This window comes from Tyto alba, unplaced genomic scaffold (assembly GCF_018691265.1).
Source record: "Tyto alba isolate M040663 unplaced genomic scaffold, T.alba_DEE_v4.0 Super-Scaffold_44, whole genome shotgun sequence".
NCBI classification, from domain to species: Eukaryota; Metazoa; Chordata; class Aves; order Strigiformes; family Tytonidae; genus Tyto; species Tyto alba.
The window spans coordinates 8964061-8981050 of NW_024881320.1; the positions used below are offsets into that span (position 1 = coordinate 8964061).

The 16990-nt window shown below is 37.2% G+C and overlaps 1 protein-coding gene across 4 annotated transcripts in view; it reads left to right on the top strand.

Annotated features, from left to right (window-relative positions):
- GOLGA3 (golgin A3) overlaps nucleotides 1-15192 on the top strand; it is a 29358-nt gene extending 14166 nt beyond the window's left edge. For all 4 annotated transcript variants that reach the window (XM_042805388.1, XM_042805386.1, XM_042805389.1 and 1 more), the window contains 14 exons: nucleotides 734-1102; nucleotides 2245-2322; nucleotides 3203-3466; nucleotides 3956-4050; nucleotides 4753-4969; nucleotides 5694-5837; nucleotides 6463-6660; nucleotides 7204-7320; nucleotides 7782-7921; nucleotides 8709-8841; nucleotides 9060-9182; nucleotides 9586-9750; nucleotides 10727-10890; nucleotides 11838-15192. In XM_042805388.1, the coding sequence (XP_042661322.1) occupies nucleotides 734-1102; nucleotides 2245-2322; nucleotides 3203-3466; nucleotides 3956-4050; nucleotides 4753-4969; nucleotides 5694-5837; nucleotides 6463-6660; nucleotides 7204-7320; nucleotides 7782-7921; nucleotides 8709-8841; nucleotides 9060-9182; nucleotides 9586-9750; nucleotides 10727-10890; nucleotides 11838-12045 (2415 nt within the window). In that variant the 3' untranslated portion in view covers nucleotides 12046-15192. The remainder of the gene's footprint in view (nucleotides 1-733; nucleotides 1103-2244; nucleotides 2323-3202; nucleotides 3467-3955; nucleotides 4051-4752; nucleotides 4970-5693; nucleotides 5838-6462; nucleotides 6661-7203; nucleotides 7321-7781; nucleotides 7922-8708; nucleotides 8842-9059; nucleotides 9183-9585; nucleotides 9751-10726; nucleotides 10891-11837) is intronic.
- Nucleotides 15193-16990: the final 1798 nt, after the last annotated feature.

Here is a 16990-nt window from a genome sequence, read left to right on the forward strand (position 1 = left end):
AATAGAACCTGAGCTATAAAGTTTTTTAAAACCTGAAAGATTGATGCAAAAATGAAGTTCATATCAAAGACACTCTGTCCCAGGTGAAAAGGCTCAATTTTTTTTAACCATCTCAGTAACTACTTTTTTGAAATTTCAGAATTACTGTCTTATGGATGTTGAGGTTTTTTAGTGAGTTCAGTATGTGATTATTTTGAAGAGAGACAAGAAACGCAGATCCATGTTCAAAGTTGTTAGGCAGTCAGGATATCATTGTATACACTTACAGTGTAATAAATCTTCATTTCTCTACAGAGTCTTGCGTTAACCATGTAACATTACGAAGGCAGCAAATCAAGGGCTGGAATGAGATGAAGTATGTGATAGCTCAGTGTTATAGTCCATGTAATTATATGGCATTACCATTAATAACACTGAATTTATCTGGTACGTCTACCGTGGACACATTTTTAAAATAAAAATGTAGAATACTGTAAATCTTACTTAAGAATATTTTAGGTTTGTCATTCTGGTTGTTACTTAGCCTATAAGATTGCAGATGCTGCAGAAGGCAATCAATGCAATTAATAGAGCAAATAGAATTAGTGGCCTAGGAAAGTTAAAAAGTATTTTCACCTTCTGCTATTTTTCCTACGAGCTAAATATCAGTTAAAACATTTTATTTTGATTGGAGTGCTTTTGCAAAGATATCATTCATTTTATATGAACTTAATCTTAAAATAATTCTTCTTAGGTCAAGTTGACTTTGCATCAGCGAGATCTGCAGCTTGAATCTTTACAACAAGAACACCTAGACCTAATGAAGCAATTCACTCTGACCCAAGAGACGTTGCACACCAAAGAGCAGTCTCTGGATGACCTGCAAACACAGTATGATGAACTGAAGGCCAGGTTAGAAGAGTTCCAAAGCGACTCTACTTCTAAAGATGACACAATCCAGTATTTGCAGAATGAGAAGATTGTCTTGGAAGTTGCCCTGCAAGCAGCAAAAGCAAGCAAGGAGCAACTTGACGAAGGAGCAATGCGCCTGGGAGAAGATACAGAAGTAGCATCAGAAATCTTAGAACAACTGAGGCAAGAAATGGCAATCAAGTCAAGCCAGGTAACAAATCCCTAAAAGTATCTTGTTTAAAGTAGCTGTTGCAGGCAAGTATTGCCACAGGCAGTTGATAGAGCCAGTTACATGAGAGGAGATCAGTACATGCAAGTTTGTGTATGTGTATAGTTGTGAGATCCAGCTAGTGGGAATATTCAGTTCTGTCATTTTTTACTGCTGGTAGACTGTATGGCACTTTACATCCTGTTACATCATCAGTGAGCTTACAGTTTAATATCCCTTGGTATCTATATATGTTTATGCATTTGTGTGGAATGGGATGCGAAGCTGAGGTTAATTGAGCTTGTTCTGTCTGTTTTCAAGAGCCACCATCTTTCACAAATCTAGTAGTCTTAAAACACAATAATTTTGAGTGCAGATCACGGTTTGGGAAGTAATTTTTTAGTGTGCTCCTTTCCTGTGGGTCAAACATCTTCCTTATGTAGTAATTTGGTCACCTTTAATTTGCCTTTTCTCTTGAAACAATATACCAGGGTTTGCTTTTGCATAGTGCTGTATACCTACCATACTGAACTATTTTTACTTTTTTTGTGTTTGCTTTAAATTACGGTGAGTCTTCCTTTCACACCTTAGTTTGATAGTCATGTATGCTCTGTACCTTTTAGAGCATCCAAGCTCAGCAAGAGCTTTCTTATTTGAATACTGGTAGTGATGAGTTCAAAAGAAATCTCTAAAGATTACCAGGAAGATATTAATGGGAATTGACAGCATTACAAATAGAAGTATTGAAGAACTATGGAGGTATATTTAAGATAAAGGTTGGGGTTTTTTTCCATCAAAGAGCCAGCTGGTTTCTTCATTTGATGATCATATATGCATGGAGAGGTGCCATCCAGATACAACGTATGTGCACTAACAATGCATACTAACACCTCAATGGCAGGATAAGGGAACTTCATGCATTCCTGAGGGCTGACAAGGCTATGTGACCTGTGTGAATGTGTTTCGGTATATAACGTTGTGTTATCTAACAGTGCCACTGAGTTGCCTAGTCAGAAACAGGATCCTCATTAGATTAGGCAATTGGTACAGGCATAACAGAAGATACTGTCACTGCTTGAAATAACATAGAATATGACATTTGGCATGTAAAGCAATGTGTTTGCTTTTTTTTTGCCCTCTGTCAGGTAGAAAATCTGCAACAAGAAAATGCCAGCCTTAAAAAACAGGTTCAAAAAGTGAAGGAACAGTTTCTGCAGCAGAAGGTAAGCAAGAGCAAACTGTTGCAAAGGAATAAATCCAAGGAATATACTTTTCTTTTTACAGTGAAGGCATGTACTTCTGATGGGTTTGTGAGGACACTTGAATCAATTTTCTGTATCAAAGAACTTTGTGACATAAATACACAGTTTCTGTATTTCATACAGTTGAATTTTTATCTCTAATGTAAAAGCAGATCCACCAACTAATTCATGCTTTCATTGGACCTCAGCGAGTTTGCCAGATGATCTACCATACAAAACCTTTCTCTGGTTTGTTGATACTAGGTTTGCTTTTGCTAAAGCACTCATGAAATTCTTCAAGTGTTGTAATTTTCCTGGAGCTTTGGAAAACCATAGTTGCTTTGGTAATTAGATTGAAAATAAGTGCTTTACTGCAAATTTTATTTGGAGTTTACACAGTTTTGAAATATTAATTAGAAATTGAGATGCTGTTAGTGTTGCATGTATATGTGTCTTACATATAGGGTGGTATATAAGCCCACTTGCTATGGCAAAAGTTATTAATTGTGTGCCTGGGATGATTAATTTTTTACAATTAGTTTAGTTTAAAAAGATGGGATGTAATTACTGCAGTTCCATAAAGAATGTGAAGAAGAGTATACCATACTGCTATAAACACTCTTACTCAGAGATTTTTATGAACTACTGATACATAGTCTTATTTGATATCTGAGCTTACATAAAAGTCTTTGAACCAGAGTAAATATGTTACAGAAGATGATGCTGGTTTGTATTCTTTGACACAAGCCCCATCTCCTCTCAAACTAAGATAATACCAATAAATACTTTATAGTAAATTATTCTTAAGTTCAGAAAGTTGGAGCAGAGGTGACATTGTCCTCTTGAAACTCTTTTGTCCAAGGTAATGGTGGAAGCTTATCGAAGAGATGCAAGTTCTAAGGACCAGCTGATTAGCGAACTGAAAGCTACCAAGAAGCGGCTGGACTCAGAAGTGAAAGAGTTAAAACGAGAGCTACTGAAAATTGAAGTTGAAAAACAGTCACTCGAATCTGAACATTCAAAATTACAGAAGGAAGTATCTCAGGTTCACCAGCAGATGGTGGAAATAGAAAATCATCTTCAGTCAGTGCAGAAAGAACGAGATGATATAGAAACACGCCTACAGGTATGGAAGGTGTTAAGCTTTGGACTTTGAGTGTTGCATCCAGGATATGTTACTGTTTCTATTAACTTTGGAAATAAACAGGATGACCACCTGAAAGTTAAGATTCTTGTTACATATTTAATATTGTCTATACATTTGAGCATATACCGGCCAAGATTCTGTAAATACTTGAATGCTTATTAGCATCTCCTGTACGTAAGTGGGGGAGCAGTAGAGGTGTGATGTGGCAGCTGTTTCCTTGGTCCCAGAATGAACTCCATCTGAGAACAAAGACCGACCCAGAACTCTGTTCATACATGTTATGGTGGTGGCCACAGAGGGAAGAGTTAAAGAAGAAATAAAAGGGAAAGGAGATGGAGAACCCTGGAACAGTTTATGTTTAGAGGTGGAAGTAATTTTGAAATTTCATGCTTATTCTTTTATAATCCAACATACAGCAAATGTGCTTTTGCTCTTACTGTCATGGGTGCTTTTTTTCTTCCTGTTAAGTCTTTGCAGTTCGATAAGGAACAAATGGCATCTCTTGCTGAGGCAAATCAGGCATTAAAACAACAAGTAGAACAAATGCAAGAAGAAGCAAAAAAGTAAGTGTTCTTTTAGCACAGATATAAGAACTGCAGCATTTGTTTTTCATATTCACCTTTTTAGCAATTACTCTTTTCCTATTCCCTAGTCTTTCATTTGGGAAATTTAAATAGTCAGAGAATCATAGAGGGTTATTGAGTCATATCCATGGCAAAGTGTTGGTTGCATGCTACACAGGAGTTGCAGCTTACCCTCTGATTCATTTACGCTTTTAACCAACAGTATGTGCCATACAGTGTACATATTGGAGGTAATCCTAATTACCATTTACTAAATTTTAGCCTTGACTGGCTAGAATATTGGCATTAGTGCGAAAGATTATTTCCTCCCCCCCACTGGTGATCTCAGGGTTTTATGATACCTGACATATCCACCAAGGATCACAAATTAGATTGCATTCTTACTTTAAATTCTGAGAAAGTAGTATAAATTCTCTCATATTGGAGTTTTAATAATTCTGACAAAGACCTCTTAATTACTCTAAGTATTTTCTTAGAATGTTATCAGGAGTCTTTAAGGTATTGTCTTGCAAAGGGCCAACTGTACCTTACCAACCTGATGGCTTTCTCTGTTGAGGTGGGTTACTGTGGGACAAGGGGAGAGAAATTTTTTGTTGATCCATGTGAAAAATTAATCTTTTAGCACTGTTTCCAGGCAGTTTCTGTTTTTTACCTGATGTTTCATTTTCCCTTTCACTCCAGGGCCATTACTGAGCAGAAACAGAAAATGAAGCGCCTGGGGTCAGATCTGACAAGTGCTCAGAAAGAGATGAAAGCAAAACATAAAGCCTATGAGAATGCAGTCGGCATTCTTAGTCGTCGGTTACAGGAATCTCTCACTGCAAAGGAATCTGCTGAAGCAGAGTTGAGCAAACTAAAAGCACAAATCACTGATGGTGGAAACAACCAGATTGCTCAAGTATGCAGATGGTTTTAACATTGTTAATACAAAGATAGAGCTATCTTGTTGTTCAATATAAGTCTTGAAATATTTCTTTACACTGAGGTGATGAAAATATTTGAATATAAAGCTAGATAAGAACATGGTATCAGTGTTCTGAGTACTGAGAATTTCCTTAACTACATTTAAGAGAGGTGATTTGGCAGGCTTTGGTTTGGTTGGTGCTTTTTATTTTAATTTTACTTGTATGTTTCAGATTACCAATTGTAATGCAAGCTCAGGGGGGGGATGATCAGCTTTAGTGCTAAATTTCCTGATTAATTTTTATTGTTAGCTTTTTGGTGGTGGTAGTGGTTTGTTTTTTGGGGGTGGTTTTTGTTTTTGGGTTTTTTTGAAAGGCTCAGTATCTGAAGATTTTCCAAAATTCTAACTCTTACCAGTTTTTTTTCTCATTGACAGTGAAAAGTTCTTCAGTAGCCATAACTTACTCATATATGTTATACCTGTAATAAGAAAATTAATTTAATGGGGAAAGCTCCACTTTCTTGGACCAATGGAGCAAGGTATCAAATATACTAACAGCAGTAGCTGGATGCAAGAGTGGAAAGCTCTAAGCAAGACCTTCACATTAAGCACTATCCTCACTTAGTATCTGCTAGAGAAGTAGGCATTTTAACAGAAACAAAATTACTTCTGTAAATGGGTGATACATTAATCACACTTGTGATCCCTTTGTCTTCAGGAAAGGATTCAAGCTCTGGAGACAGAATTGCAAGCTGTTAGCAGCAGTAAATTGATGCTGGAAAAAGAGTTGCAAGAAGTGATTTCACTTACCAGCCAGGAGCTTGAAGAATACAGAGAGAAAGTGCTGGAACTTGAGGATGAGGTGATACCTTGAATTTGCTTGTTAGATGGAAAGGTGACAGTAAAAAGTGCCTGAGAGGCAGGGAGAAATTCCAGTACCGTAGTTTTATGCCAACAGTGCAGGAAATCAGAATCTTACATAGGAAACATCATGTCAGTGACACTTGCTAATTTTGCTGCCCTGTGCTGGTTCTTCCTGGTTTCATGAATCATTGTCGTGTATGGGAAAAGAAGATGAGAGAGAAAAGTAGTTCCTGTATTAGATACCAGCTGTGTCTGGTCAGGAGATGGTGAGGATGCATGAATCATTATCTTTTGAAACTATCTGGAGTCACAGATGCTCAGTGATTTTTGAGGGTACGGTGGTGGTGTTCAGTTATGGAGTTGGACAAAGAAATTATATGTATCAACTACTTTTGATGGGCACCTGAACAGTAGTCCTGGATTTTGCTTTCTTAGTCTTCCAAAAGGAAAAAATACCTCCCTGAACTTATTTTGAAGTGTTCATTTAAAAAAGAAAGGAAAAAAAAATCCCACTCTGGGAAAGCAAGCTGTTTAATGAGTTTAGTTCACAACTTTTTTGTGGTAGTAATCTGGAGTTGTTTGGGTTTTGTTTGTTTGACTTCATTTTTTTCTTTGGCTTATAGCTTCAGGAATCTAGAGGCTTCAGGAGGAAGATAAAACGTTTAGAAGAAATTAATAAGAAGCTGGCCCTTGAACTGGAGCACGAACGTGGAAAACTTACAGGTCTTAGTCAGTCCAATGCTGCTTTGCGGGAGCATAACAATATCCTTGAAACAGCATTAGCAAAAAGAGAGGCGGACTTGGTACAACTGAATCTACAGGTATTTGATCTTTTGATATAATAACTTAAGAAAGGAATTAGCTCATATTTCTGATAACAGGATGTAGACATCTTCACTCATATGCTACAAAGTTGGTGCATTTTCTCCAGATCTGGGTTTCCAGTGTGTTGTGTAACAGCAGCAATATAGGAGGTTAAACTAGAGATCAGAAATGATTGTTTGCACTAAACAGGGCTGTTTCTTTTGGAAAGAAAACCAAATCACACTAAAATATTGACAATAGTGAAAGTGTGTCTCAAGTTATTTAGAACATACAAACTGTGTTACATATCAATTCATTGAGGTGAATGACTTTTATGTCACTAGTAATATATTTGTGGGGTAGAAGCAAATGGGAATACAGGCAATGAGCTACCATTTAACCAGAGCTACTCCGAAGGTTGAGGAAGGAGTTACCAGTGAACAGCAGAGAGAAGTTTTGCAATCCCTGCATTGCCTTGTGTTTTTATTTCCTATACTGGCATTTCTGTTCTTCCAATGAGCCCGTACAAACTGTCTGATTGTTTTTATGATATGATACAGGTTCAGGCAGTCCTAAAGCGGAAAGAGGAAGAGGATCAGCAAATGCAACAACTTATTCAAGCTTTACAGGCTTCCTTAGAGAAAGAAAAGTCAAAAGTTAAAGACCTTAAGAAGCAGGTAATGGCTTATCTTACAATGTAAAGTATTTGAAGAATATCTTGAAACAAAATCTATGCTTTATAACATACTGCTTCCAGCAGCATCTCTGACATGATGGCCAGTGGCTGAAAGATAAGTTGATGTCTTTTCTTTTGTGCTCTGTGTTAAGCATACTCATTGACTACCAGGAAAGTTCCATTATGACTTATAAAGCATGAGATATATCCTGAAGTGATGATACTTCATTGAAAAATACACAATGAAGAAGCAGTCTGGCACATTGGGCTTCTTCCATTATATATAGTTATTAACCACCATAAGAATAACAACACTAGTAAGTTTTTTTAGACAAAAAGAGAAGTGTTAACAGCTGCACAACTTCTTTCTTGATTTGTTTTGTACCCGTTTAGTCTCACTCCCTTTGATTCACCTACAGTGATAAAGAAAAACTTAATCCTTTTTTTTTTTTTTCCTTATAGGAAACAGCAGCTAAAGCAGATGCAGCACATAACCGCCGTCATTACAGAGCTGCTGTACTTGAACTCAGTGAAATCAAGAAAGAGCTACATGCCAAAGATCTGCTCGTCCAAGCCCTTCAGGTTGAAGTGGACAAGCTGCAGTAAGTAAATGTCCACATTCTTAGAGAATAGTAAATAAAACAAATCCTCTGAAAAAGCCATACATTAGTGAATTTTTGGGTTTGCCACTCTGGAGTGGATTTTGTTGAAATGTACCCCAGCTGAGCCTGACCATAAGATGCATGTTTGGACTCTAGGCAAATACTTGCATTTTTTTTGTCTCTTCATAATTCAGTTAGATCTGAAGTGCACTGTATTTAGACTTCCATCAGCTATTTTTACCGTTTCAACAGAGATTTCTACTATTTCATGTTACTGGTAAGGATTAACACATCACAAACATATCCTATTATTTTTCTCTCTTCCACATCCCTGAGGAACTATGTAGAGGATGAATTTGATTGTTGAATATATTCCACAATATATTTAAATTAATTTTGTTTTCTTGTACAGAACATGTTTTCTTAAATGACAAGAAATTATCAGACCTACATAAGAATGGATATAAGATTAACTCTATTCCTCATAAAACAAAAACAAAACTGCTGACAGGGTTTTGGGGTTTCTTTTTACTGCATAATCTATTGTTTGTAACTGGACTAATAGCAGTGCTCAGGGAAATTTTTTTTCCCCAATATTTAATTATATATTCATGCGTCTGTTTCATACAAAGTCTTTTTTGTGATTTAACTTTTGCTGTGAATGTGTCAAAGCTATAACTAACCAGATTCCATGCACTGTCATGTTATTTATGGTTACATAGCTAATCCAGTGGAGTTTTAAAGGATAGATTGAATAACTGCTGTGTCTGTTAATCTTGCTGTGCAGGGTAGAGGATGAAAAACATTCCCAGGAGGTATCACAGTTTCAGCAAGAACTGGCAGAAGCCAGGTCTCAGCTCCAACTTCTGCAGAAAAAGCTGGATGACAAGCTTACTGAACAGCCTGTAGTAAGCCAAGAGGTAAAAACTGCACATTTACTGTGTTTATCCTTATTTATGATGCATTGTATGACTTAATTTGTCTTTAATTCAGCATTTTTTAATGAAGTTTTGCTAGGTTTTCTTAGAACCAGGAAGGGCTCATGAAACATAATAATATATTTCAGATTTTGCAGTTGATTGTACCTATAGATAATCCTAAAGATAATTTGTTTGGGTTTTTTTCCTCCTCCTGGTAGGTGGAAGATCTCAAGTGGGAAGTAGAACGAAAAGAAAGAGAAATAGAAACACTTAAGCAGCAACTGGATATGAGTGAACAGCGCAGCCACAAGGAGTTAGAAGGGGTACAAGTTGTCTTGCAGGTATTTAATCTAGCCAGTGGAGATTCTGATGGATAACTGGTATTGCTGTAGGGGGATAATTAAAACAATATTTTAATTGTTTAAAAGCATACTTATACTGGTACTTTTTTGATACTCTCTATTAATAATATTCTATTTACAAACACCGATTCTCTATATGTTTTACTTTGACTGTTCTGTTAGCTGCTTATTTCCCTAACCATACACCATTAAAATAGGCTACTGATTTTTTTTTTTTTTTAAATCTGATTTCTGGTTTTGTGCCTGGGCAAATTGGTTTCAAATAGCAGTTATGTGTTGTTTCTTTTTTAGTTTTCCCTGGAAACTGAAAAAAAAAATTATTTGGTTGGAATCTTTATACCATTTCCCCATGCCACATTGATTCCCCTGTTTTCCCATTTAGAATATCAAGACTGAGTTGGAAATGGTGAGGGAAGACCTGTCAGTGACTCAGAAAGATAAGTTTATGCTGCAGGCTAAAGTAACTGAACTGAAGAACAGCATGAAGTCACTCCTGCAGCAGAACCAGCAACTGAAGTTGGACCTGAAGCATGGCAAGATGAAGAAGGTATTTAAATAGGAAGATGACATATAGTAGGGAACTGGAAAAAACTCCGCTATTGCTCTTTAATTTAAACTATGGGAAAATACTCTGCTGAAGAAGACCTGGTGAAAACTCTGAACTGAAATGCCTGCCTGTGATACAGACTTACTGATGTTCTGATATTGAAGTGATAAATATAGGAAGATGTGCAGGCAAATGTAACTGTACTGATCTTGACTTCCCACCTTTTACTTCAAAAATCTTTGTGTTTAGTGTATTATTGTACATTTACATTTTTACTTACAATAATAAAGCAGAAAAGGTAACAGATAATGACTCATGACCAAATATGGAGGTAATACCTTCTTATAGTTAATACCTTCTTAATGTTCATGTTTCTGTCCTCTCCATACTGTCTAGTTTTTCATCCTTACACAATTTCAAAACGTAACTATTAGTGGGTTCTTTGATTGTTCTGATTTGCTACTAATCCACAGATAATGCAGTAATAGTAGAACTGTTGCTTTTTCTGTCCCTGGAGTACTTCTCTTGCTTAGCAAGACAGAATTTTGTATGGAAGCCTCCATTTCATTCTTTTAGATATTGGTTCTGATAGCTCATCCTGCAGGTTCCAAAATTTCCAGAAGGATTTATTTGATTGTACTTAACTGATTGCATTTTTTTCCTGAATTGTTCTTAATTATACTGGAAGAATGTTACTAAAAATTATTGTGAAGATTCAAGTCATTTGCTTTAAATTCTTCCTAGTTTATTTCTTGAGTAGGTCCTTCTAGATGCTCTTTGTTTACTTATGAGCATGGCTAGCAGATGACATTAGGTTAGGAACTTTTGTTTGTGACCCGCGAGATTTAACATGGATGTGCTTCTGATTCCTGGTCTATAATGCAGATATGTACCAGTAGTGTGATGTGAGACTCTAAATGACATTGATGAAATAACTTAATTTTATTTCTGGTTCCTCTTTTTTTCCTTTATCCAGAGGAAGGAACTGAAAGGAGAGAATAACTCTTCAAATCCTGTGACTCCAGTCAAGATTCCTGATTGTCCAGTGCCTGCTGCCTTGCTGGAAGAACTGTTGAAACCATCGACAGCTGTGAGCAAGGAGCCTTTAAAAAATCTGAACAGTTGTCTTCGGCAATTAAAGTATGACTTGTTATTTTCAACCATATTAAATAATCTTAAAAATGTTCCCAGGAAACCAGCTGCCAGCCTAAGGAAAAAAAGATTTGCAAAATGAATTCTTTTCCTCTTATTTGGACTATGTTTAGGACAGTAGGATGTTCTGTCATTGTAACTGCTTGCTTACATGGTAATGAAATAGAGAAAGAAGCCTTTACAATAAACTAGACAAAATGTCCGTCCTAAATCGTACACAGCAGAACAAACCAGAAACAGCTATTTCTAGTTGTTCTTGCTGGTGGAAAAGCTGGTGTTTCTCTCTTCACAGCATCAGAAAGGCTGCTTGTGATAGGAGCCCAGGCAGTGTGTTAATAAGAAATCTCTACAGAGGAAGTTCATTCTGCCAAAAATATGTTTTCAGATATTCCCTTACAAGGTTGCAGATGGAATTCTGAGCAGGAAAGCTACAACTTCAGGAAGACAGAGAGTTTGGGTTAGTAGGAGAACTGAGCTGCTATTGCCACCTCAGTTGATATTTGCGGGGAGTGAGCCTGTACTACCAGACTACTCACTTTGCTAAGTTAGTATCTGACTAAAGTCATAATGTGTTTATCTGGTTATTTTCCTGTGCTGCTTTCCTCACCTCTACCTCCTATGTTGTCTTTTATACCTGCAAGAGTACCACACTCATCAGGTTGCAGTCACTAAGTGCTTTTACGGAGGAAACAGTGTTGCATCATCCCTGCTAATGAGTATGTGCAGCAAAGGAGCTGCTGCATTGTTGGCCCTTATTTTTTAATTAAGCATATTGTATTTGTTTTGCTCATAAATTAAAAAAAGACAATTCCTAAGCTTCCTGTAGACTTCTTTCTCTTATATACAGCTATAGCTCAGATTGTCTTGGATCTTGCATTTAGCAGTTAGCTTTCTGCTTGTTAATTTTTGCATTTTGTTCTCAATACTTTCAAAAGGCAAGAAATGGACAGCCTTCAGCGTCAGATGGAAGAACACACCATTACAGTACATGAATCAATGTCTTCGTGGACTCAGATTGAGGGGCAGCTAATGGACCTTAAATCTACCAGTCCTGCAACTGCATCAGACCAACAGGAGATTCCTACTATAGATGAAAAGAAACAGAACTGTAGTGCTAGTGACAAGGAAGCTTTGACACTATAACCTCCTTATCAGTTGTCTTTATTGCTTTACGTATGTAAACAAATCTTTATCAAAATTATTTATTTCATTTTTTAAAATGGTGTTCAGAGTTGTGCTTTTGCCTGTAGAAGCAAAGGGCATGATTTTGAGAAACTGGTGTAATATTAAATACAGAATATGCTATTTCAAAGGTTTCTTTGAAACCTTACCATAACGATTCTGTCATGTTGGGGACTGCCAGGTGGTCAATCTAGCTCATTTGGGGGTTTAGTAAGAGATTCAGATGAAGGTTTAGAACGAGGTCAAGAGGAGCCTCTGATTCCAGGTCTGTATTTGTTCAACCTGGATGAGTTTGTTAACTCACTGTTAATGACTGTTAATTATATAACATCTGGGGCTTGGTGTTTTCTTTAATTGGGAGGGAGGGGCAGTGTGGTGTTTTTCCCCATCTTGGGTTGTATCCAAGTCACAGGGAATAATAAATTCTGCTCATGTTCAGCATTAGCAGTGGTTGAGAACTGAATGTTCTGAGCATGCTCTCCTCCCTCCTGTAATCTCTTATTCTTGAAATTGAGATTACAGATATCTGTATTTAAAGAAAAAATTTTCGTTTGAAGCCATTTCTAGTTATGAAGATGACCTCTGACCTATAGCAAAAGAAACAAGATTGTAAAGACAAGCAATGCAGACCACTGTGTATCTTTGGCAGATTTGCCTGGGATGTTTTCTGAAGTTATCAGTTTTTTTCTTACAGTCGCAGGCCAGTAGGGAGCTTTGCTTCACTGCACAAACACTTCTTGCACCTTTTTAGTTCAACTTTTGAAGTAGACACCCTTGAAAAAGGTATGAGTGTAATATATATATATATAAGAAAAAAAATCATAATTTTCTGACTTTGAATATCTGTTTTAATATGCTTATATATTGTAAGTTAAGGCTGACATGAGGGTTTTTGTTACTGTCATCGTTTTAATGTTACATTTAAGTTTGCTGGTTTTTGACATACTGTACAAATGGCTTAGGGAAATTAGCCCCTAAAGCCAGAGCTTTTAGAAATGTAATTATTTTTACTTTAAAAGACAAAATTATAATGCCTATAAAGTTACTATTTTTATTAGCTTTATCTTGTTACACACGCTTCGCCTACTTTTTGCACCCTCTATTACAAGGTGTCCACTGTGAATGGAAATGTTGGTACTGTGGCAGCCCCTCTGCAGAGCACCTTGACTAGATTATTATTATTACAGCAGCCCAATTTAGATACCTTTATCTCTGGTCCTGTTGCTCCATGAGGCTTGTAGTGCAGCGATAAGCCCGCCCTCTCATTCAAAAATTCAGTGTGGAAGTACTGCTTTGCCTAACAAGCTTAGTGCTAAAGCACAGATCAAAATATATGTGACAGATTATTTGGAAGATTTAGTGGCCACTCATGTACTAGCATGTTTTTGTCTTTAAAACATAAAGAAAACAGGTCAAATACATCCACTATATTTAGGCATTTAAAAAAAAAAAAAAACAAAAAGAAAAAAAAAAACAGTCTAATAAGTACAAGTAGATTAACTGGCTGAGGAAAAAAATGAAAGTTCTTGTTCATGTATTTTTTCCAAAGAGATTGTTGCTGCTTTTGTGTGGGTTTGGTTGTTTAGGGGGGAAAATGATTGTAGCTTGCTTAGCAGTAAGGCAAAAAATAAGCAAACAAACAAAAAACCTAAACCCGCCCATATTTATCCAAAGTCTTATTTCTCATATTTACCAATTCAAGCTCTAGTCCAGTTGAATATTTTGCACTTAGAGTGTCTATACTGACTGATTTCATGCCCCTCAGCTGCTGGATTTTACCTTAGATTTTATTGGGATCAAAGTCAAGTGATGCTAAAAGTCAAGGCTTTGAAACTGGTGAAGGAAGAAATGCATTGGCATGGCATTAGGTGCCCATCATACAAAATTACCAAATAATTCAAAGAAGAGCCAAAAGCTTTACAGACTAGCTTAGACATGTTAATGCCTGCATACTGCTGCAGTCTATTTTGCGGAGTAAATGGTACTGACTATCTCGCTGCTGTCCTGTTCTTGAAGTTGCCTGTGTATATCAAACGTTCAGGATTTTAATAACACGTGTGCAGCATTAAACAGTGTTGCTGTTCATTTTAGTAAATACACTGACTACGGTTAAGAATCTGTTATGTTTTAATCTCTTAAATTTGGCAACAGTTATATGGATAAAGTCTTTATCTGGTATCAGAGAAGTCAGGATTGTTAGAAACCTTCATAGTTCTTCAGAATGTCTGCTCTCCTTTTTATATCCGTAATCATACTGCAGTCTGTTTTCAGTGCAGTGCTGCCTTTTTTCTCACTAGCTCCTTATAAAGACATCTGAGCTTATACAATCAAGTAGTCTTAGATGCATGTTTTTTCTTTTAAAGATGAGGGAGCTGTTGTGAAGTGCTCAGATAAGATTTCTGTATTGACCCACCTGTGTCTCTGAAAGTACCTGGACACAAGGTATTTTCATTTTTATATTCACCATGTGTTTTTTCTATAACTAGAAGTACCATGCCACTTACTGAAATGAAGAACAGACAGTGAGACTTGAGGGACTAAATCTGGCGAGGCCTTAAATCAATTAAGTTAACAGAAGTCACTGGGAAGCTTTCTAGAAGGAGCACACAGCATGTGATAAAATCAAGGCCTTTTCTTTGAAGCTCATCAGCTATGTTTCTTAATTATCCAGCGAAATAGTTACTGTTTTATGAAAAAGCCTCACCCTGAGGCTGAGCATGCTCGCTCTACAAAGCTTCAGGTCTCTGCTATCTAGGCAATAAAACAAACTAGTTGTAGGAATGAAAACTGCCTCCCCTCTGCCTCTCACAGCACTGCCAAACACATCAGAGGAAAACCTGAAGAATAATCCCTTAGTTTTTTTTCTTTTCCTTTTTCAAGCACTGCAATAGAATATATTTCCTTGTCTGTTCCTTCAGTGGTTGCTATGTACTAAACCAAGTCTTGTTGATGGAAAGAGAAATGTCACTGTAGTATGAGAATGTTTCTCAAGTGATGAAAGTTGGTAAATGCTGCAGCATTACTTTTTCAGATGCTGTTGGGTTTTTGAGGACTTTTAAATAATTGTGCATTTGAAAAAAAACAAACAAAATCCACAACAAAAAAACAGCAAACCCTACGGTGGAAAAAAAATGTTAGTTACTGAGTCTCTGGTGTTGCTGAATATTGCATAATGCTCCATTCTATTGTCTTCCAGATTTCTTGGAAATATCTGTGCACTGTATTGGGATCAGCTGAGCCCCTTATGCACTCAGGCAATGGGAGGATCTGATCCCATACTGTTCAGGCAATATCCTAGCTGAAATCTATGAGAATTTCATGTATGTGGAGTAATATCCAGAATGGAAGTTCTAGTGCTTATATTTTCATGGATTACTATTCCTCCTTAGGGGAGTGAACTACAGTGGCATGGGTGTTTTAATGTTAGCTATGACAACATTAAAGGTGTACTGGGGACAGATAGTATTATCAGTATAAATTTAATTTAAAGATGACAAGTTCACTACTGGTGATGCAAAACTTGTATGTTGTATTAACTTTGCCAGGAAAGTGTGAATAGTCGCATGTGTCTTGCTGTAACCAGAGCCTTTAATTATTTTCATGTGAAAGCAGTTACAGTCCAAAGTAATTACTAATGCTCATCAGCTGTCCTCTGATCTATCTTGTCTCCTACTGATGTGTAACACTTCAGTCTTGGGCAGTAGGGCAGCCTAATTTCCAATAACGATGCACAGATTTCTAGGGGAGGGGAAAGATGTTCTGGCTATTATAAATGAAACATTGTTATGTTTTCTACATGACATTTGGTAATGTCTGCTTAGGCTGTATTTGTAAAGATAGAAGTTAATTATTTCATGTTCTTGAGTGGGTAACCCAGGGGATGAAGGAGTTACACTATGTACAATTAATGTTTATGATCATACAAAGCATGTCGATTATAAAAATAATGTGCATAGGAATTCCTTTAAAAGTTTTGTGCAATAAACTATTTTTGGTAAAGGGCTCCATGTTGTTTCTACTTTTAAAGAGGAATTAATACCACCTTTTTGACTTTAGACGGTAATTATGTTTAGGATTCGGAACATGATGTATAGCCACCTTTAAGAAAAAAAACACTTTATTTTGAAAGACTACGATATTAGATATTGTTTTTTTCACTCTTCTTTTCACAGATTTAAAGTTGATTGTGCTTTTATTTCCATTATATTTTTTTTTTCAGTTTGCTGAACATGTCAGGAAAGAAACGCAATGACTGTATCTCTCTTGGCCTGAATTTGCCAACATCTAAAGTTTGAGTGTATAAAATGGAACAATGCAGAAATGTCATCCCTATTCTAAATTAGCCAAGTGCAAGGCTGAGGAAAGAAATGACTGCACCATGCTCGTAATATTAAACAGTGTGAGCTAAAGGGATGTTGTCTACTTCTTGAAGGCCTTCCATTTTGTCTCATCATTTAAACCAGTAACTGATGGTTTTGCTGATAGGACGAGTATCTGTACCCGACAAATGCTGATGATGTGACTAAGGGGAGGGCCAGGTTAGATCTGTGAGCAGACTCCTTTCGTCCCGACACAGCAGGGCCGTCCTCCGTCACGGTTCGCCATCTTAACTACCGCAGCGGTTTGAGTTTGAGCTTTCTGAAGTACCGTGCTCACAGCACCTACCCTTTTCCTGCCTTGAGACTAGAAGCTGTGAATCTCGATGAAGACTGTAAGTTGTACACAGACGTCGCTGCACGTTTTTGCGTCCCCTGGGTGCAGCCTCAGCCGCGAGGCCTGACCCCCCACCTCCCACCGCTGCTTTTTTCCGTCAGGCGGCCGCGCGGGCAGCCCCGGCGTCTCGCGGGAAGGGGGCCGGGCGGGGCGGGGCGGGAGAGGCGGAAGCCGCCGCGGCGCTGAGGTACCG